Raw genomic sequence first — 21,158 nt, forward strand, 5'->3', positions numbered from 1 at the left:
TTGGTGACCTTTCGGGAAGCGCGAGAAGAGAGGAGGTTTTTCTTTTTCTTTCTCTTTTCCTTCTTTCTAAGTTGTAAAGCGATTTTTGAGAAAAGAAGAAGAGAAATTTTTCGAAAAGACGAATCGTCGAGCGAACGAATGAATAAGTAAAAAGACTAAAAAGTAAGTTAAAAAGATATACACTCGTTACACGTGTCGGCTCGCCTTTGACACGCATGTAACGCGATAATGCATTAATAATGCGACTAAGCGAAAATTAGCCACGTGCCGAGGCATATCGGCCACTGCACTCATTTATGCAACGACCAACTATTATTTTCTATATCTCTTTTGTTCCTATTCACAATTCACCTCGAAGGCGATTGCGGGGGAAAAGAAGGTGGAAAAGAAAAAAACGATCCGAGATAGCGAGATAAAACGCGCGATTAAAACGCGTGTAGCGCGCAGTTTGGAAGGAATAGCGGCGAACAACTGGTTGTTCACGGTTGTTTCTAAATTCAATTAAAAGCCTGGTCGCGACGCACAGGCGGAGAGGTGGAGGGGAACAATGGCGCAAACGGCGAAGAGGAGGAGAACTTCCGAACTCCGTTTCTCACGCGGCTGTTCGTTTCTCTTATAAAGCGGGGGCCGAAGGTGTACACGGGCGCGGTATCGGTTCTCAGAAACGGCTTATCAGCCCGCGGATATGTTAATGGCGGCCGTGTTCGACCCCCTGCCCTCATCTGCCCCTCGACCAGCCACCACCATCGCCACCGCCATCACCACCACCACCACCACCGTCTTCTTTTCGAGATATATTACACCCTCGGCGAAGGCGGAGGTGGTTGGTGGCGGTTGCGGGTAAAGCGGTTGTACGCGAGCAAGGTGCAGCCCTCTCGATCGGCCGTTGAACGTTTGCATGCACGTGCAATTAAGAATGGTATAATCCCCCTCCTCGTTGCGGCGAGACGAGAAGGAAAAGACGAAAGAAGGAAGGAGGATCGGAAGAACGAGCGTTGTGGGTTTTTAAATCAGTTCGTGGGACATTAGTGCTCGTGCTCGATAGAGTCGTTGGAACACGGTGAAACGTCTTGGGGATGGAGCGTGCACTCGAGCGATGATTCCAAGTAACGTGAAAGGTGACGTGACCAACGAGGTCGAAGGCGGAGATGTCGATTTTGTTTCCGAACCGTAGGGGTTGAAGAAAAATTTATGGAACGCGATTCTCCTCGATTTTAACAATCGGATGGTGGATCTCGCAAGATTTATCGAAGTTGATCCGCTTTCTGAAAAGTGAAAAAGTTATTTATGGTCAGGGCCTCGTTTACGTTAACTCATTAATTAATGATATCACGGAATTGACAAATGATAAGCGGAACGATAAGAGTAATAGTTTTTCCGATAATGCAAATATTTCGCAATTTTACAATTTCGATGCTTCACGACGGGCAGCAGGATAATCAGCCAGTTTATAATTTACATAATTCGAATAAACTTACCGCGAACTCGTCGCAAAGTTTTTTATTTTATTGTTGCTTATAATTACAACTACTACCGCTGTTGATAAATAATTCGTTCGAAGAATTCGTTCGGATATTTCGAAAATTCGATCGCACTCGTGGAGAGAAGAATCGAAACAAGCTCCACAATTTCGATTCGCCCGCAACGAAGCTCGCGCGTAAACGCGAGACAAGCGTGTACCGCGGTCCCAGGTAGCTTGTACACCCGTGCAATTAAGAATGGTCTCCCCTCGTCGGATGGAAGAACGACGACAAGCCTCGGCTCGAAGAAATAAAGACTCGAATTGCAGATAGCATTAGGAAAAGGAGAGAGGGAGGCGACGAGTAAAGAAGAAAGAAGAAGAAGAAGAAGAAGAAGAGGTAGTAGTAGCGGTAGTGCCGGTCCCAGCAAGCGATCCATCGATGACCGCTTATTTACAGAGAGGCAGAAGGAACACGACCGAGTTGTAGATGCGAGCCGTGGATAGGCTAGAAGTGCGCTCCAACCCTTTGCCCCAATCTTCCTCGGCATCTCGCCCCTTCTTTCGTCTCGTTTCTCGCTCGTGTACACGGAGAGGAGGGGCGGAGAGCCTCGGCCAGGCAAGCAGGCAATTAAAGCATCCGGGTAATTCGACGGACGGGTACGCGTGTCGTCTCGATTTCGAGGACAAAACCACCTGGTGTGGATGTGTTACGCTTTGCCCGGTGCTGGATATCCGTGGCGAATCGTTGGAAGGCGAAAGATCACGGCGATTCGAGGTGTCGACTCCGTGTCGAGCATTGCTCCACTTGCCTGGCAACAGGATGTTTCCCCAACTGCGCCGAGCTTTCGATAGGGTTTTTTTCGCGTGCTGGACAGATCGATCTTCAAGTTTTTCTGCGACCTAACGAACGTTTTAATTAGGCAAGTGGAGGGGAGTTAACCGTGATCGAGAATAGTTTTGAGTCTGATCGAGAAGGCTAGATACGTAAGGAAAATTTTAAATGCCTCGGTGTTAATTGAAGTTCGGAGTATATAAGTTGAAAGATGATGAACGGTATGCGAGTAATTAAAAGAGGACAAAGAAAATAACTCGCCACGGTCCAACTTCCTTTCTACCTGAAAGATACGACCTGCATTCGAGATAAGGATCTCGAAAAGAGGAGGGGGGGACATCACCTTTAAATCCATATCGCTTCGAAATAGTTTCGAAAGCGTGGATACAGTTCCGCAGAATGGGCCAATAAACGATGGAGACAACCCCGAGATCATCGTCGAGGTTATCCGAAATTTCGACGCGAGAGCAGCCCCTTTCGGCGTCGAAGCGGCTCTCGCTTGGAATGGTGGGGGATCCCGATTCGAGGCGTGCGAAGGGTGCACCGAGTGGGGTGGCCTGGTGGAGGGATAGATAGACGAATAGAGAGAGATAGGCCGGTGGTGGGACAGAGGGAGAAGGGAACAGAGGGTACGCAAAGGCTGGCGTGGCGAACGACCATTAGGGAGCCGAACGGCCATAGAGACGCATCGTTTCGCGTGCGTGTCTTCCTTTTTCTTTCTCTCTCTCTCTTTCTCTCTCTCTCTCTCTTCCTTTTCCTTTTTCTCTCGTTCTCTTGCTTCCGGCTCCGCCGTCACGGATCCGTTTTCGCGGGCCATGGTCGTTTCTGGCGAATTCGTCAACCGCTGTTGGGACAACTCGAGGAAATGTACGAATATGTATAATAATATTAACGATAATAAGCAAAATGTTTGATCGAAAGTCGTACCTGTTCTGCTATTTCTTCTTTCTTTTCTTCTCCTTTGAAAAGTTGGTAAAAAGTTTCGGTTCGGGAAGAGGGAAGATTAGATCGGAGAAATTGGATCGTTAGAGAAAAGGAAGGTAAAAATGACGTTGTTTCACGGTTTCAGGGGAGGATGAGGAATGGAGCGACTCGGAGAAGACACCTTCGGTGAGCAGTGGAGTGGAGGGCGGTGGGTCGGCGGTTTCGAGCCCGATCGCGCCGATCGTCGAGGAGGAATCGAGTTTGCCGCCACCACCGAGACTGAATCCCCCTTCCTCGTCGGTTGTGATCGCGAATTCGGCCGCTGAAGATATCAGATTGAGGCTCAGCGTTCTCTCTGAAGATGCTCGGAAACGGCTTGCTAGTCTTACCGAGGATATCGAGGTAAAATTTAATTGGGAATCGATTATTATCTAATCTAATTAAAGATCTAATCTGATTAACCCAAGAACTTGATTGACTTAACCAATTTACAGATGTGTCGACGAATCTTGTAGATCCGATTCAGAGATATTCTTATTCTATTATTACTCGAAGAAATGACACGCGTATAATATCTTTTACGATGAGCTTAACTTTTAAAATTTCAATTGATCCAATTGCTCGAGAGAAAGTTACGAAATTTCGAAACGTTCGATCGCACAGGTTGCAAGAAGTTTGAGAGATCGACATGTCACTCCGAGGGCCAATCAAACCCGAGAATCGAGCCCGAAGGACACGGACGAGGATTCCAACATGGTCGTGGTCAAGGAAGAGGATTGCCAGCCGAGGTCCTCGTCCTCCTCGTCCTCCTCGACCAGAAGGCGGGAGTCCGTGTGCAGGAGGGACTCGGAGGACTCCTCGAGACGATCGAACGCGGACGAGACACCTTCAGAGAAAAAGCTGAAACTCGATGATGAAGCAGCACCAAGACTGAGACTCAATGCTAGTCTGGCGACGGATCCTGCGCTTCGGCCCGCCGCTGTAGCCGCGCTCACCGTCAAACCGGAAAATACCTCGCCGCCGAATCCTGTGCCACCCCTGCCGGCTGGACTTCAGAACGGTAACTACCATGATTAGATCATCTCTCGGATCTTTGAACATTTCTTCTAGATATATCTGCGCGAGAAAAAAATGCTAGAACAGAAAGAAGGGAAAAGTACATTAGATCGGTAATTCTGTGGTTAAATTGCGATTGTGAAACTTAAAGCGAAAACGACTTTCATTCTTTCTCTCTCCAATTCCAAAGATCAGCATCGCTCCAACGATATATCATCATCCTATCTCCTCGCGGTATCACCTCCTCGCACATAAAACTGCATAGAAAAGTATATATACACAACTGACTGGAAGAAACGAACGTTGCAGCGATCGCGTCAGGTCGGCTGTTCGTGCTGCCAACCGACGGCAAGGAGACGATCACGGTGGAGCCAGCCAGGCCGGCGCCCCTCATCTGCCCGCCATGCGGCATCCGTTTTAGCTCAGCGAGCACCCTCGAGGCGCACCGCACCTTCTACTGCGCCCACCGTCCTCGGCTCGAGGAGGAGGCAGCCAACGAGGAGGACGAGGAGAAGTCGAATAAATTCGAGGTGAGGAAGGCGTACGCCTGCCCTCACTGTTCGTACAGCGCGGACAAGAAGGTCTCGTTGAACAGACACATGAGAATGCACGCCGCGTCCCCGGCGCCGCCCACGATACCAACCGCGCCGACCACGGCCACCACTCCGGGAACGGGCGCGGCGACCGCCTCGAACGGCTCGTTGAACGAGGAAGCGGAAAGATACTGCAGAAATTGCGACATCCGATTCAGTTCGCTCAAGACTTACAGAGCGCACAAGACCCACTACTGCAGCACCAGGCACGTGGTGAAGGATGCGCAACCTGCGGCCACGGTGGCCGCCTCCTCCTCGGTCAAGGCATCGCCGCCGACCAGCGCGAGCCCCGGCGAATCGCCACCCCCGCAACCGTGTCTGGCATTGCCCACCAACCCGATTCTGATCGTGCCGTACTCTTTGTTCCGCGGCGCCAGCGTTCTAGCTGCGCCGACTCTGCCCGCTCCTGACACCGCGTGCTTCCTTCTTCCAAATGGTGCGTATTCGTCCGTTCCACCTGTTTGCCTCCTGTATTCTGCTTGTACACGAATCGTGGCCTTTTTGCGGCAGGTCATCTTCAACCGATGACAAGAGGCCTCGCAACCACGGGTCAGAATGCCGTGGTCGAGCCTCCGCCGGTTCTTCGAGCCGCGAACAAACCAACTACGCCCGCGTCCGTCGTGGCATCGTCCACGTCGCCATCGGGCTCAGCGCCGCTGGACTTGAGCGTGAGAAAGTCACCGGCTCATCAAGACGAGAAGGAGAACAGAGTGTCGCCGGCACCCTCTTCTCTGCCTCCGCCACCCGGAAGCCCACGGTCCAGAGGAAGCGCAAGTCCTAGAGCGAGGTCGATTGGATCTACTCCTACGGTAACTGCAACTGTCGTTCCACCACCACCGACGGAACTCGCTTTAAGATTGGCTGAACTTCCTCCACCACCTGTTCCTAGCGTTCTCGTGAAGCAGGGTGTCTCGAGGTAACGTTTCCGTTGCGTAGTTTACGCGTCAACTAAAATTAGATGATCGAGAATCGTTCGATTTCCAGGTGCAAAGAGTGCAACATCGTGTTCTGTCGACACGAGAACTTTGTCGCGCACAAGAAGCACTATTGCCAGGCGAGAGAGACATCGGTCAGCAACAGTCCTCCGCCACCCGGTACACCCTCGCCTCCTTTGGTTCAGTTAATTTGCGCCGCATGCGGAATCAAGTTCGCCTCTATGGACAACCTAGTAGCTCATCAAGCGTTTTACTGTCCTAAAAGGCCAGAACCCCAAGAACATCATTCGCGATGTTCCAAGTGCAAAGTTAATATCGATTTCTTTACATTCATTTCGACTCGAGACTGAACGTTTAATCACCCGGATAAAATATTAATTTACATCTCCTATTTCCAGACTATAATAGAACCTGGAACAACCCATACCTGTACCAGTGGACCGACCGGTGGTTGGAGATGTCCTGTTTGCGGTGCTGTTAGTCCAACGGCCGGAGCGGCTCAACGTCACATGGATGCGCATCAAGGCGTGAAGGCTTTCAGGTGCACGATCTGTCGTTACAAAGGAAACACGTTACGCGGTATGAGAACGCACATCAAAATGCACTTTGAGAAACGCGGAACCGATTTGCAGGTATGGCAACGTCTACACTGCATTACGCCCTTATCTCGTAAATTCCTTGATAAAATCACGTTTGGCTTTTTTTTAGGAGGAAAATTATATAACGTGCGTACTCGATGACGAAACAGTTTTGCCCACTCCAGAGCCTGCTCCAGCCACCACTCCCGAGGAAATCCCTGCCGAGGTGCAAGTAAACGGAAAAACCGAAGTTCGAAAGAGTCCGCAACCACCTCCACCACCTCCTCCGCCACCGCCCCCAGTGGCTAACAAGGTGAAGCAAGAACGCGAGGATACGCCACCACCTCCTGAAGAAAGTTTAGATCCCAACAAGAGCGGTCCGCGTTACTGCAGGTCCTGCGACATCAGTTTCAATTATTTGAGCACGTTCATAGCTCATAAGAAGTTCTACTGTTCGAGTCATGCGGGGGAAGCTAGTAACAATAACAACAATAATAATAACAATAATTCGAGCAGTCACGCGACGACGCCTCCAAGCAGCAGAACCGAAGCGTCGGTACTTTAAAAAAAAGACTCTTGGAATTGGGACAACCAATGGGACTGTTAATTGTTGCCAGTTTATATATAATATAATTGCCGACTATCCAATTTAGTTGACTACCGTTGTGTGATTTCTGTTGATCCAGGGAATTGTTTGTACTTATAAATTGAGTTATCCGACGTGTACATACGTGCGATGCGTGAAGAAGGGGCTGCGTAAAACGTAAGCTAAAATGTTAGAGGGGAAAGTTAGGCGATCGTGGCAACGTTCGATAGTTTGCTTTGGATGAATTAGACAAGAGAAAGATTATTGGATTAGAGGAAAAAATAAAATAAAACGTACCAAAGTGAAACTGTCGAATGGGACGATATGTAAATCCACGTATGAAAGGGATCGTGCAGTTAGGTTTACGATGCAGCTGATCTCATATGCCACAATCGACCGATACAAAAGGTGTGCAATCTCATGACTCTTCAATAATCTCATAGTTGTAATAATCGACACATACCTAAGGAATTACGAAAAAATAATGATGAGTGTAAAATGTTGTACAGTAGCCGAGTAGAGTATTACGGTACGATATATTAATAATCTTAAATGATACCAATTCCCAGCTTGTGAAAACGCTAAGTTGCAATATGACATTTAATATATTATACATAAATATATATAGGTATAAATAAATAATTTCATTGTCCATAAATCGCGCTCATATTCTTTGACGAGTAAATATGTTGGTAATAATATCCATACTGCCATAAGAAAGAAAGATCGGAGTCGTTTCCTATTTCTTTGCCAACAGTCTCGAATAAATAATAACGAGAAAGTGAGAATAAATCGATGACCTCTAATATTTCTCTTCGAATTCTGGATACGGTGGATAAATGGGTCCTTATCAACGTATTTGCTTCGTTATATTACAATCAAAAAAAAAAAAAAAAAAGCATCGCCTGTACTTGTATACAAGTAACGGATTCGTTGCGAGCGCGTAAATGTAAAAATTAGAATTAAGGCCAGTGTTACACGTATACGCAGCGTACTATTCATATCACATAAAGAGTTCGTTAAAAGCATGAATTTCTTCACGTGAACGTTTGACGATGAGAGAGATAGAATGAAAGTGAGAACGAAAGAAAAAAAAAACAAATATGCGAATGTTGTAATTTGAACGTTGTCCAAAAATTGAATTATGCGACAACGTTCGCGATCGAAAAATCTCAGTTGTGTAAAAATTGTTTTCGTATTTCGGCGAGTAGTATAGTCAGATAAAAAACGCGAACGTTCGCAGATACTTTTATAAAAGTAATTGTTATGTTATTTACAGGTCTCCTGCTAATTGCTATCTAAAGAAATGCAAGATTCGCGATATACTATTATAAAATAAATACAAAAAATTTGATAACACATCACGAAAAAACTACTTTACTGAAAATTTGTAAATCTCTATCTGATACTTCCACGATAATTTGTTATATATTATAAATCTGGTATATTATTATATGCCATATCGTCGAAAACAGTTCTTTTTCTAAACACCTATACACACACTTTCCTTCGTCACTTCGACATCTAGATTTACCTTTTATTATTTTTATTTTGATAGATGAATTTTACATACAAAATATATCTATATAAATATGTAATAAATATATAGACACAAATAAAAGATCTTCATGACCTTTACCTCTGTGTAGTAGGAGAAATAGCATAAACTCATAAGACTTGTATTTGGAAAACAATTTTAATATTGATTCCACTAACTGAAATTATTTTACATAATATGAAATGTACTGCATTAACTGTCATTGACTATTTAGCTATTTTCTTTCAGTATAAAAAGACTTATATGTAATTAAATTGTACTATTTTTTATGATACGTAATCTAAATTATCATTATCCTCATCTGATTCTTCAGATACACATATACTGTAATCACTGAAATGATTCTCATCTTCCTCCAATTCTTCCTTTATTCTTGCTTTGTATCTCGCATATTTGTAACCATAAGTATTTACATCATTTTCATCAACTGCATAAATAAAATCATCTTCTTCGGATAAATCAGATTCCTCATCTAATCTCATATTCATAACAGCCTCTCTCATATCATCTTCATCGATTGATTTTTCAGAATAATTTTCAGAATCAGGATAATCATTTCTCCAATTTGATTCTGAATTTGAATCCTCGGATTCATGTTCATCTTCGGGATATCTATCATCTCTATAAGTATCATAAACCAATTCTTGTTCATATGGATGTATAGCTATATCATCTAAACATATATCATTCTCGGTATGGACATAATATAAATCATATACATAATTATCATCCTGTAAAATAACAAATATTATTCAAATTATACAAAGTAATTATCAATTGAAATAAGTGAAAAATGATTAAGAAAATATTATTATTTACTTTCTCTAGAGAATCCTTTTTTTCTATGGATATTGAATCTTCTACATCTATTACAGTCATAACCTTCTCTTCAGAACTTTCGACATTATTCAAAGATCGAAAACAATTAATTACTTTGTAACGATTCTCTACTGAAGTTTGTTTTGTTATTTCTCTTACTTTATTTATTATATCTATAGGATGTTGTTTAAAATATGTTTGTAATTCATCTTTTCTATAGTTTTGAATTAAATGGTCGACACTATCTTCCTATAAAAATAAAACAAATAATAATCTTAATGTAAATATATTTTAGTATAATTTATCAAAGATATTTGTTTTTTTTTTTTTTAAATATAAACCTGTTTTGCAATAGTTCCAGCAAGTTTAGCAATTGTGGTTAGAGAAGTTGAAAATGCTTCTTCTGCTACTTCATCATCCGTAGTTTTTTGCCGTTTACGTGAAATCACTAAAGTATTTAATGGTTCATCATCGTGTCTACGTTTCACACGTAATATTGCTGCCATTTTTATACTTTATTGTTTTAAAAAAACATTCACGAACGCACCGATGTTTTACGTTTCGTTCCGTTATGTTACATGCTATGTATATTATATACTATATGTATAATATACTATATGAAGTATAATATGAAGTTCAATTTACAAAACTATTTGTCTTATTTCGAGGTTAAAATCGTTTTCAACGGTCGACATATCGATTATCATTCGCTGGTCAGCAACAACGCTGGCAGGGCGTAGAAATTCTCGGTATGTTTTCAACTCGGAATTTGTTCATTTTCTTTATATTAAACAATTTATGAAAGCTTAATTGTTGATTTTGCTTAAAATGAAGCGTTAATATCATTATAAAACATGGCGCAATCTATTTTCGACGCTTTAACAGGTAAAATTTTTCTCTCATAGGAATAGGTGGGGTTAACCAACAAGTATTTTATCTTTTTTTTTTAAAAAAACTTTAAATAACATTTTAAGAATTTAGAATATTTATTTTTTTTTTTCTTATAGGTGTATCAGTACAATCATTATTAGATTCTCCAACTTTAATAACTGAAGTTGAGCAATCAGGTAAGTTTTGATGAAGTAATGCCTATAAAATAACCTATTGATTGAAAATTCTCTCTCGTATAAATTTTTATAAGATAAATTTATAACGATATTTTTTTATGCTTTATATTTAGTAATTGATCAAGATGAGGAAGATATATTTCAATGTGGAAAATGCAAAAGTCAATTTACATCATTGCACATGTTTGTGTTGCACAAAAGAACGCATCAAAAAACACAAGAACAAACAGTAGATTTGAGTCAATTTTTGGTAAATGATGACACTCAGGCTGTTCATACGGAAAACAATAGTCAAGATGTATCACAATATAATCCTCAAGAAACATTTGTTCAAAATGATCAACTTAATGAACCAATTATACTTGAAGAATCAGATATGTTATTTAGGTAAATTTATATATATTATATTATATATTATATATAATATATCAAAAAAATATTTCTTTAATAATATATCATTCATTTTTTATAGTATGGACCAAGAAGGTGCTAATTATTTCACAACAGATTCCACATTTAGTGTTCCAATTATATTAAGTTCGGAAAGTTTGGATACTTTTGAAAACTCTACTATTCCAGGGGATAATGATCCTCTAAAAAATGAATCAAATGAAGTACCTCAAATTCTCCAAAGTGATATTTCTCAAGAACAAAATATTAAAAATACAGATAAAGTTGATGTACCAATGACTGAAAATCTAATAACAGAATCTGAAACTACTAATAATCAAACACAAAATTTAAAAGTATATATTTTGATGAAATGACAATTTTTTTTTATATTTTTATTTAAATTCACATATTTTTTAACATAAATTTTTCATTGCAGTATAAATGTGGTTATTGTAGCAAACAATTTTCAAAAAAGTTTTATTGGCAACAACATGAACGTTCTCATACAGGGGAAAAACCATATCAATGTGTTGTATGCGGGCGTGCATTCGCACAAAAATCAAATGTTAAAAAACATATGTCATCACATAAAGTATGGCCAGGTACCGCTATACACTCATTACCCCCAGAGGTATTTTATTAAACATTTTGAAACAAACTTATAATTTCAGACAATTTCTCTTTTTTTTTTTTCTTTAATTCTTTATAATCATTATTAGGTACCACCAGATGGAAGCATAGATCGTACCTATCATTGTCAGTTTTGCAAAGAAATATTTGATTCGTACAAAGCTTTAAAGGGCCATCTTATAGTCTCTCACTTAGCACTGAAAGTGTACAAATGTGTGCAAAGTAGTTGTAGTATGATGTTTGCTGAACTTGAAGATTTTTTAGAGCACACTCGCAGTCACAAGAGATCAGAATATCGATGTCATGTATGTGGTGAAGTATTTAATACTTTGTCTGATCTTGGACTTCATCAATATGCCCATTCCGTCCAAAAACAAAAAACAACAGAAAAATATTACTGTTGCTCCATTTGTAAATCCTCTTTTTCTAATTTGGAGGCTTTACAACATCATACAGAAACCACAACGCATGATTATGCTTGTTTACATTGTGGAAAAAGTTTTTTGATCGAACGATTTTTACGGCGTCATTTGAAAACGCACGCCTCATCTGCACGATTTACTTGTGAGGATTGCGGAAAGGCCTTTAAAACTGAGCAATACTTAGCCAATCATAAATTAATACATAGCGAGGAAACGCCATTTCTATGTCCAGTAAATATGATTAAAGTAAAAAATGTTCGTAAATTGTTTTATTTTTTTTTATAATATAAATTATTTATTACAGCATTGTCCAGCTAGATTCAAGCGAAAAGACCGATTAGGTCGTCATATGTTGATTCATGATTTAACAAAAAGATTGAAGTGTCCCTTCAGAACTTATTTAGGTTGTATGAGTGAATTTTCACGACCTGATAAGTTAAAGCGTCACTTATTGACGCACAGCAATATCAAAAGATTTAGTTGTAGTCATTGTAATCGTAATTTCCATCGGGCACAAGCTCTTAAGCATCATGAGATGAATAAACATAATTTAAAATGCGAAATTTGCTCACACGTAAGTATTTATTTAATCGAATATAATTTAAATAAATATTTATTTTATGAAATTCATATTACAGGCATTTAAAACTAAAGAGCAATTGCTAACTCATAATTGCGATCAGTCTAATGAGACTAAAAAGCATATGAGTTCACAGTTACCTAAGAAAGCTTCTGGATCATTTAAACCAAGGAAACCTACTCCAAAGAGACAAACATCATCAAAGACTGCAATTGGACTTGCTGATAAAGAAAAATTAGAAAAATTTAAGGCTGATGAAATACAGAGAAAAGTAATTTCTTAAAAATAATTTCTTAAGTTTAACAAATTAACAAATTTATTAAATAATAATAACTTATATTATATGTTCATTCATTTTAGATCACTTCTGAAATGTTAAAATCTGATGATTGCAGAGAAGAAACTTGTACTATAAAATTAGAAAACATTTCTGTATTAAAAGAAGTCAGCTCAACAATCGAAGCTCTCATCAAATCTGACACAGTGGATAATGAAATCAAACGCAACACTGATACATATTCGGTACAACAGACAGGCGAATAGAGTTTTTAAATATATTTTTTAATTGTATTTAAATTATAATATAGCCTAGGCTGTAGATAAGTTGTCATACTACGTGCAATGGGATCATTGGCAAACTTGCAAGAGTTGCATTTTATAATAGTATATATAATATTTTGTAGTTTACATATCTGTGATAATTGTATTATAAAATATATTAATATAAATAACTTATATCTATCTATATCTCAAATATTTTTAATGTCGCCTTCCTTAGGCCGTTTGGAATTTATGGATGTATTAAAAAAAAAGATGTTTATGTCAATATGTGTATTTCATTCTGCTCAATTTTTTTTTTATCATATCTTTAATATTGATATTATAATATTTAATTTTCTTTCCAACAAATTAGTAAAAACATACAGTACCAAGTACCATATCTTACGGATGTTAAAATATATTTCAAGATAGCAATTGAAAGGAAGTGGTTTCATAATCACCACCTTCTTCCTTCTATTAACATTTCGAGTTTGATTTAATAGAAAAAAAAAAAACAGTATTCTTATGCATTAGTGAAAGGTGATATTCCATCTAAATATTACTGCACGTTAAATTAAATTATATGTTAAAATATGGCTCAACGAGCATCTTATCAAATTACTAATGCTGAGGAAGGTAAAGCAGCTCAACAAGATCAATCTTATAGAAGTTGCGTTTTAGCGTTGTTAATATTTTTATTTCTTTGTATTATCCTAATACTTGTCAGTTTTCCATGGAAAACATACCACTTCGATCATTTTGAACAAGAAGATGAATATACAGAAACAGTGCAGGTAAGTTTTTAATATAAAGAAATAAATAAATAATAATAATAATTATATCGATATAGCATTATCATCGTGAACATCAAACTAAAAGAATAACCAGCTCGATAGAATCAGTTACAATTTCTGTGATGGATGAAATGATTACAAAAGAAAGAGAAACGAATGTTGAAATATTTAATGTAGAAAATGTTACAAATCAGAATAATAATAATGATAATGATGATGATGATGATGATACTAAATTTGATGAACTTATAAATCTTGAAACTAGTACGAAAGATCTATCAATTATTACAACTCTGATTACAGAAGAAAATCAAAAAACAATTTCTGCAAATACAAATATTCCTATGGAAGAGATTTCTTCTAGCGAGAATGAAAAAAATATAGATCTATCAATAATTACAATGGATACATCATTATATAACTTTTCGACATTTATTTTTAATTTTACGGAAAATAGTACATCAACTCCGATTACAGAAAAATATCAAAAAACGACAGATATGATAAAAACAACTTCTACAGATACGAATGCTCTTATGGAAGAAGTTTCTTCTAATGAAGATGAAAGAAATATAACAAATATTTCTGAATATATAGTTTCTTCTTCTACAATATCAACTACAGTAAAAAATAATATTGATGATTATACAACTATTAATACAGATACAATTGATTCTACAACTGATTCATCGTTTAATAATCAAACATGTATTTCGGGTGAATGCAAAAATTTGGCCAGCAAGATATTATTTTATATGAATCACACGATTGATCCATGCGAAGATTTTTATGAATATGCTTGCGGTGGTTTCGAGATCAATCCTCAAACTGTAGAATTCAATTTAGAAGATATATCTTATCAACGTATCTTAAGTGTGTATTTTATTATAAAAAAACATCTTTTTACATAGAAAATATTAAAATTGGCTTTTCTCCTATATTTTTCATTTCTTTTATTTGTAATAACATTACAAAAAATGTAATATTTTATTTTAAAAAATCATATCAAATTAATAAATGATAGAAAGAGATAATTTTTTTTATAAATATATTTTTCAATATTTTAATCAGGACAAATGAAGAAGGAAAATGTGGAAAATGTATCTCTTTTTACCAAATATTACGACAGTTGCATGCAATACGAAAAAATTAATCAAACAGAAAGGATAAAGCTAGGTAAATGAAAATTATAAGTTTAATTAATTTCTAATTTCGAATACAATATTTAATATATAATAAATATAATTTTTTTCTTTTTTACAGCAAGAAAACTATTAGATAAGGTAGGAAAATTTTATACTACAAAAGATTTGGCTGAAAAGCATACAAACTTTACTTTTCTATTCGCTACGTTATTATTACACAACAGGTAAATAAGAAATGAAAACGACCGTACAAAAATATCGCACGTCGCATTTACGTAATATATACATATAATATATATATTTTATTCGTATTTTTATTTCTATAGCGCTTTATTGTTCGATATCGTCCCAGATCTCGACGAATATTCACCGAAACAATTCACTCTTAAAATAGGTCCAACGACATATAGCAATCCATTCGAAATAGAGGAAACTAATGATCCTTGTTATGCAGATCAATTGGAAAGAGAAAAAGAAACGGTGGATTTAGGAAAATTATATAGGGAATATAAAACATGCAAAGTATACAAATATGTATATGTATAAAAAAAATATTTTCTATCGATAGAAACTTATAACAAATGTTCTTCTCATTTATGTTGTTTTAGAAAAATACGACAGAATTTATTAAATCCATCTCGGAAACTCTTACAACATTTGGAATATTCAATGAATTGAACAATTCGTACAATATCTCTCAATTTATAAGTAGTACATACATCAATATCGATTTTAAAATAGTAAAAGGATTTTTCGCGGTGAGATCAAGTTAAAAGTTTATTTTCATTGAATGTAAATGAATTTTGTTCGTATAGAATATAGTTTCCATTTGTTTCAGAATTTTCCTTCCCAAGATAAGATTCGCGAGGCATATCTTATGAAAAATTATACCCGTATCACTATCGAGGAATTGCAGAACAATTTTAAAGTAGTAAGGAAGAAAGAATTTGATCTTATTAGATACTTAAGCTTAAGCTAATCCACTTTTAAATCGATATTCTCTATAATATATATTTTTTTTACAGATAAATTGGACACAGTTAATTTACTTTTTAACGAAGCAACGTGTTCAAGAAAAAGTAAAAGTACAAGTTTACTTTTACAATGAACTAGCTAAGGGATTGAAAATTTTGGAAGAATTTGAAAAAACAGATCCGATGACATTATACAATGCATTATTAGCATTGTATGCACGCAATCTTTATCACGAGGTATATAAGTTTTTTACAGATCAATGCGAAATATTTCAACCAATTTGAATTATATATCAAAATTATTAAATTATTAAAACTAGTATAATTTTTTTTCGTATTTCTGAATATTTTATCAGATTGGACATTGTTATTTTTAAATTTGTTATTTAATAAACTAATATAATAAAATAGAGATTAATAAAGAAAAAAATTAAAAATCATATAAAACATCTCATGATTATATTATTATTTTATATTATATTATTATTATTACTAGATATTATTCCATCATAGCAATAACGATTTTAATAATTTAATAATATTTTGACTGAAGTGCAAATTTTTTGCTATTGGAAGAAATATTTCGCATCAGACTATAAAAACTTTTATTTATTTTTTCTGATTAATGTTTCAATTTTCTTTCTTCAATTAAATTTTTTATTTTTTTCTTTTAGTTAGTTTTATCAAAACATGTAGATGTTAAAAAATACTGCCTTCGCGTAGCAACTAATGTTTTAATCCCGGAAGCTTCGAACTTATATATTTCTTCGTTTTCGAAAGATGAACTTATTTACATAAATGAAACTGTAAGGACTCGTTTCATATAATGATTAATAATGAAGATAATCATTAGATAACTAATCTTTATATAAAATTTAATAGATACATAGTATATTTGAGAAACTTAAGGAGACTCTAAAATTAAATATTAAAAACAAAAAATGGCTTACACAAAAAGATCGTGTCGCATTAATAACAAAACTAAATAATCTTAAAATTGTTCTACCCGACATTTCTTATTTTAATAATAATAAATCAATTTATATAAGATATCAAGCAAACAAGGTATAAAAAATCAATTTCGTTTTTAAAAATATGATATTAATAAAAAAAAATTTAAATATTGTTAATTAAATTGTTTTTATTGAATAATATTTAATGATAAATCCAATTTTAGGTAAATTTATCGAATAATTATTTAGAAAATTCAATAATTTTAATGCAAAGATATCGAAAATTAATCTATGGACAAGTTTTTACAAATCCAGGAGATCTTGAACAAATGTAAGTTTTTATAATTAGAAATAGATATAGAAAATATCTTTACATTGTTAAACTATATGAATTAATGTAGATGGACACAATATGCAAAACCGTACCAATCTAAAGGAATCGTGATTTATGGATTAAATCTCATTGTGATACCATTTGGTATAATCGACTGGTCCATGAATTATAACGAATTTTCATTTGATTACATAAAAATGGCAACAATTGGTAACATAATTGCACACCAAATTGCTCATCACTTTGATGCAAATGGTATATTAATAATATGTAATTTTATATTATTATAATGTTTAACGTTCCAGAATTATAACAATAGATTTATTATTAAGAAAATTCAAAAATATCTTATCGTCCAAATGTTCAATGATATACATATTTATATATTATTAGGTATTTATTATTGGAATGGAACTCGCGATGCCAAGAACAGTTTGTTAAACGATGATAAATCTAGATATAATTTTAATGAATATATTAACTATCACCGAAATGATCAAAATTATATGAGTATGATATTATCATTTACTGGACAAAACGTGAGTTATAAGGTAAATTGATACATTTTTTTTATAAAATCGTTGCGTTGTAAAAATATTATTTTAAAATAAAATATTTAATCAAGTACGTTTTTATAAACAATAAATCTTTTTTATTCAAAAATGTTTTAGATTTCGCAATTGACTCTAAATGAACGTCTGTCCGAGATAACGGGACTAAGATTAGCCTACGATACTTTGGCTCGATTGAGATCTAAAAAAGATTATCTTCCATGGTTAGAACTTGATTTCAATCAGTTATTCTATCTCACCTATGCTCAGGTACTTTCGTTACAGTAAAATTTATGGCATTGATATTTTAAATAAAATTACAAACATTATGACAATTATTGTAAGTAAGAACTTTCATAGACAATTTTTATAGATGTACTGTACGAAGTCACCACTTACGTCATCGTATATATCATTGTATGAAAATGAACAGTTACCAAATCGGATTCGTATTTTTGTCTCCGCATTAAATAATATGCTTCTCGGCAAAGCTTGGAATTGTCCGCAAGGTTCACGAATAATGCCAAATATTCCATATATTGAATGCAAAGTATTTCCATATTTATGCGACACAGCAGAATAATGTAACTACGCAATTAAAATGCGTAAATAATATAACAAATATTTTTTTATAAGAAAACGTGAGTTAAGTGGTAACAACGCTTTTCATTTATTCTCAGGAACATTTTTTTCATAACATTCACGCGCAAACGAGCGCAATATTCAAAAACCAGACAAACTCATGTATTCATTAAATCCATTACATCCAAAACTTCTATTGTACGATGAAATAATGTGACTAGAAAATTTAACAATATAAATAATTCACCCTTTAGTTGAATATTCCTCGCTCATAATTGTTTATAATTGTTTCTTTTCCAATAAATCCATAGATTTTGTAGAATGAACCATGTCTCCTAGAATACAGATTAATTCCTAAAAATATGTATTAGTATTCAATTTACCAATGATGAACTGAGCTGTATGATAAAATATTTATATATTTTTATAATAAATACACATAATTCATATTTTTCAATAGTAGTAGGAAAGCATTCATAACACAATTTATTTAGTTTTATATTATTCATGTCAGTTATGTAATAGATTGTAAATGTAGCACTCTTGTTTTATATTTAGTATTTAGTTAATTATAAATCAATAGCCCAGTGCACTATCGGCTTAATCATTGTCATCTCAAAAAAATATAATAAATATCAACACATACCACTGCTAAGGGTTACATCCAGATGACTGTTGTCTAGTTGAGTAATACATTGTTTTGAAGTAGCTTTCTTTTCTGTCTGAAAAGATGAGAGCCATGCAAAAGGCATTAGAAGAAGACATAAAAATAATAAAAAAAAAAACATAACCATACAGTTAGTTACAAAATGAATAATTTCCAGTTTCATTTTAAAGAAATAAACACATACCTCAAAGTACCGATGCCATAAAACACAGCCATAAACACAAAGAACTGAGACTAGAGACTGGCAAAGTAGCCATAGAAGAATATTTAATGCTTGAGTACGTTCAAATAATGCAGCACCATGCCTTATACATAGTAATGCTTCTGTAACCATAATTGCACCATAAACCCAACATTGAGTCCCTACTCTACTACATGTTGGATCTGTTACATACATGTAGTATTGCCTATAATTATGTTAAAATATTATGCTATTTGTATTTAAGAAATTATTATAATTGCTACAATATATTTGCAATATATTGTTATACATATTTAATATAAATTTATCTTATTTTGCATACCTAACAGAAGGTGCAACTATTACTCCAATTAATACCAATCTTGCCACAACAAATGGATGAGAGGGTGGAAATTCATACACATGTTTCAAAAAAAATGTATTAAGCTCTGAAACTTGCCAGAATATAACCAACTGACACAGAGCAACGAATCTCATATATGTACATGTTGGATCCAACCATCTAACAGCAGTCCAACTACCAGGAGTAAATTGTAGCATTGCTCTTTTTAATTTTCCAGTAGTGCTCTCAATGTCAAGAATGCTTACCCATTTATATTCTCTCATTTCTAAGAGAGAGCAAATTTTTAATCCAACCCAAATACCCAAACCATTACAGACAACAACATCAAGTATAAAAGCATCCCACCAACATTCCACAAAATTTGGTAATAAATGAGCAAATGCTATTTCTGTTACTTCCCACATAATACTAATAGCCCAAAGAATACCAAGATGACGGATAAGAATTGCTTTAAAAGTCCATCCTAAGAAGTGAGCTAATGCAAAAACATCTAAATGGTTCCATATTTTCTCAATTGTAATTTCTGAACAATTAACACCATATTCTTTATCCATATCAATATGAAACGATGCCAAACTAGGATCTATCCAAACAAAGATTTTTCTAACTGTTTCATAATCTTGAAATAGCATAAATAATAGACCCATTAGATATAATACACTACAACCAAATACAAGTTTCCATACAACAGGATGAGGTCTCGTAAATGGTCCATTTGGAAATGTAAGTATAGATATAATCAGAAAGAAAAATATGATACATAATATTCCAGCCCAAATATTGTCCTCAACATTAGTAGTATTCCTGCATTGAATTAACGATATTTACAGAAAAAGTTTAAAATTATATAACAAAAAAAATTTAAATATTTAATTACCTAGTGAATGCGGAATATATTACAGCACCGATTGAAATGAGGAGAAGTGTAATGCTATGCGGTTTATAAAAAAATTCGATGGAAATATCATCAACCGGTCTTTCATTAATATTTGGAAAACTGTCCGTTCCATGTCGTAATTTGTGCCCTTCAATATTGTCTATACTACTTCGACAATTCACAACCTTATTTTCGTCACTTTTGATGAATCTCTCTAAGAGATTGTCATCTACGGATTCTTCGTTAGTTGTCATTCCGATCAAATAATTATTCGTTTTAAATTTATATTGTAATCATTTCACACGTTGTTTCGCCATGTTTTCCTTTTTCATTTCTATGTGCATCATCATGCTATTGAAGGACTTTGAACCACTTGAGCACATACAAATAATGAATCAAACAGAAAAATACTACGAAAATCAATTTACTTCCTGTTATATGATTAAAATTAAATAAAAAAGAATAAATTTAACCAATTTTGTTTATATATCAGCTGATTGGACACGAAAGTATTCTTTTGAGAACGAACCTTTATATAGAGATATTAAACAGTTGTATAATTATAGATATCACGATTAAGTTTGCCGTTTAGAACTCTCTATGGCAATCTACATGTGACGTCATCGAGATATGGAGCAATATATATGAAAAACTAGTTGGAAGAAGTAGAAGATGCGTTGCTTAGCAACAAAATGCAATGATGCGACACTATCTTCCCATTCCCCTACTCCATTTTGTACTACTACTATGGTATATCGTAT

General features: G+C 35.2%; 5 protein-coding genes across 24 annotated transcripts in view; 3 read left to right on the plus strand and 2 right to left on the minus strand.

Moving 5' to 3' along the window:
* Positions 1-8,438, plus strand: part of LOC107995119 (zinc finger protein ush) — a 166,005-nt gene extending 157,567 nt beyond the window's left edge. For 9 of the 10 annotated variants that reach the window (XM_028665382.2, XM_017052416.3, XM_017052415.3 and 6 more), the window contains 7 exons: positions 3,364-3,620; positions 3,882-4,278; positions 4,584-5,303; positions 5,378-5,783; positions 5,852-6,110; positions 6,201-6,434; positions 6,511-8,438. In XM_028665382.2, the coding sequence (XP_028521183.1) occupies positions 3,364-3,620; positions 3,882-4,278; positions 4,584-5,303; positions 5,378-5,783; positions 5,852-6,110; positions 6,201-6,434; positions 6,511-6,945 (2,708 nt within the window). In that variant the 3' untranslated portion in view covers positions 6,946-8,438. Of the gene's footprint in view, positions 1-2,387; positions 3,162-3,363; positions 3,621-3,881; positions 4,279-4,583; positions 5,304-5,377; positions 5,784-5,851; positions 6,111-6,200; positions 6,435-6,510 lie in introns of those variants that run through there. The other variant, XM_017052412.3, reaches the window with a different exon arrangement.
* A 205-nt stretch (positions 8,439-8,643) lies between these two features.
* On the minus strand, positions 8,644-9,876 carry LOC107995121 (probable RNA polymerase II nuclear localization protein SLC7A6OS). The gene is made up of 3 exons (XM_017052419.3): positions 9,685-9,876; positions 9,344-9,592; positions 8,644-9,255 (listed from the first exon to the last, which is right to left on the minus strand). Exons 1-3 carry the CDS (start codon positions 9,847-9,849, stop codon positions 8,791-8,793), a joined length of 879 nt encoding a protein of 292 aa, XP_016907908.1. The 5' UTR covers positions 9,850-9,876; the 3' UTR covers positions 8,644-8,790.
* A 211-nt stretch (positions 9,877-10,087) lies between these two features.
* LOC107995120 (zinc finger protein 341) lies at positions 10,088-13,182 on the plus strand. Its single transcript, XM_017052418.3, has 9 exons — positions 10,088-10,228; positions 10,351-10,410; positions 10,524-10,797; positions 10,883-11,156; positions 11,240-11,434; positions 11,523-12,086; positions 12,160-12,429; positions 12,494-12,706; positions 12,796-13,182. The coding sequence occupies exons 1-9, from the start codon at positions 10,198-10,200 to the stop codon at positions 12,976-12,978; spliced, it is 2,064 nt and encodes a 687-aa protein (XP_016907907.1). The 5' UTR covers positions 10,088-10,197; the 3' UTR covers positions 12,979-13,182.
* Positions 13,183-13,314: 132 nt separating this feature from the next.
* LOC107995123 (membrane metallo-endopeptidase-like 1) lies at positions 13,315-18,634 on the plus strand. Of its 5 annotated transcripts, none has more exons than XM_017052424.3 (16): positions 13,485-13,611; positions 13,703-13,769; positions 13,826-14,642; positions 14,841-14,945; positions 15,033-15,138; positions 15,241-15,436; positions 15,523-15,672; positions 15,753-15,845; positions 15,940-16,125; positions 16,563-16,694; positions 16,771-16,953; positions 17,066-17,172; positions 17,243-17,430; positions 17,569-17,726; positions 17,847-17,996; positions 18,100-18,634. In XM_017052424.3, exons 3-16 carry the CDS (start codon positions 13,892-13,894, stop codon positions 18,307-18,309), a joined length of 2,715 nt encoding a protein of 904 aa, XP_016907913.2. In that variant the 5' UTR covers positions 13,485-13,611; positions 13,703-13,769; positions 13,826-13,891; the 3' UTR covers positions 18,310-18,634. The 5 variants fall into 5 exon arrangements, with proteins under 5 accessions (XP_016907910.2, XP_016907911.2, XP_016907913.2 ...); XM_062081941.1 differs by having other exon boundaries at positions 13,703-13,763; XM_062081942.1 differs by having other exon boundaries at positions 13,490-13,611; positions 14,073-14,642.
* LOC107995124 (phosphatidylserine synthase) lies at positions 17,805-21,142 on the minus strand. 7 transcript variants are annotated; one of them, XM_017052426.3, is made up of 6 exons: positions 20,927-21,131; positions 20,398-20,828; positions 19,500-20,324; positions 19,160-19,382; positions 18,955-19,030; positions 17,805-18,643 (listed from the first exon to the last, which is right to left on the minus strand). In XM_017052426.3, the coding sequence occupies exons 2-6, from the start codon at positions 20,649-20,651 to the stop codon at positions 18,588-18,590; spliced, it is 1,434 nt and encodes a 477-aa protein (XP_016907915.1). In that variant the 5' UTR covers positions 20,652-20,828; positions 20,927-21,131; the 3' UTR covers positions 17,805-18,587. The 7 variants fall into 7 exon arrangements, with proteins under 7 accessions (XP_016907915.1, XP_016907914.1, XP_016907920.1 ...); XM_017052425.3 differs by having other exon boundaries at positions 20,398-21,142; XM_017052431.3 differs by having other exon boundaries at positions 17,805-18,640; positions 18,955-19,026; positions 20,398-21,131.
* Positions 21,143-21,158: the final 16 nt, after the last annotated feature.

Source organism: Apis cerana, linkage group LG11 (genome assembly GCF_029169275.1).
Source record: "Apis cerana isolate GH-2021 linkage group LG11, AcerK_1.0, whole genome shotgun sequence".
In the NCBI taxonomy this organism is placed as follows: domain Eukaryota; kingdom Metazoa; phylum Arthropoda; class Insecta; order Hymenoptera; family Apidae; genus Apis; species Apis cerana.

Bases quoted from the DNA above. Each gene is read 5' to 3' on its own strand.
- LOC107995121 (XM_017052419.3), bottom strand. From the start codon at position 9,849: ATGGCAGCAATATTACGTGTGAAACGTAGACACGATGATGAACCATTA. The intron at 9,593-9,684 runs GTTTATATTTAA...TTATTTTTATAG, and splicing joins CTGGAACTATTGCAAAACAG to GAAGATAGTGTCGACCATTT. The intron at 9,256-9,343 runs GTAAATAATAAT...GTTATTTTACAG, and splicing joins AAAAGGATTCTCTAGAGAAA to GATGATAATTATGTATATGA.
- LOC107995120 (XM_017052418.3), top strand. From the start codon at position 10,198: ATGGCGCAATCTATTTTCGACGCTTTAACAG. The intron at 10,411-10,523 runs GTAAGTTTTGAT...CTTTATATTTAG, and splicing joins AACTGAAGTTGAGCAATCAG to TAATTGATCAAGATGAGGAA. The intron at 11,435-11,522 runs GTATTTTATTAA...AATCATTATTAG, and splicing joins TACACTCATTACCCCCAGAG to GTACCACCAGATGGAAGCAT.
- LOC107995123 (XM_017052421.3), top strand. From the start codon at position 13,569: ATGGCTCAACGAGCATCTTATCAAATTACTAATGCTGAGGAAGGTAAA. The intron at 14,946-15,032 runs GTAAATGAAAAT...TCTTTTTTACAG, and splicing joins AACAGAAAGGATAAAGCTAG to CAAGAAAACTATTAGATAAG. The intron at 17,173-17,242 runs GTAAGTTTTTAT...GAATTAATGTAG, and splicing joins CCAGGAGATCTTGAACAAAT to ATGGACACAATATGCAAAAC.
- LOC107995124 (XM_017052425.3), bottom strand. From the start codon at position 20,651: ATGACAACTAACGAAGAATCCGTAGATGACAATCTCTTAGAGAGATTC. The intron at 20,325-20,397 runs GTAATTAAATAT...AATTCAATGCAG, and splicing joins ATATATTCCGCATTCACTAG to GAATACTACTAATGTTGAGG. The intron at 18,644-18,954 runs GTATGTGTTGAT...TCTGTATTCTAG, and splicing joins GGATGTAACCCTTAGCAGTG to GAGACATGGTTCATTCTACA.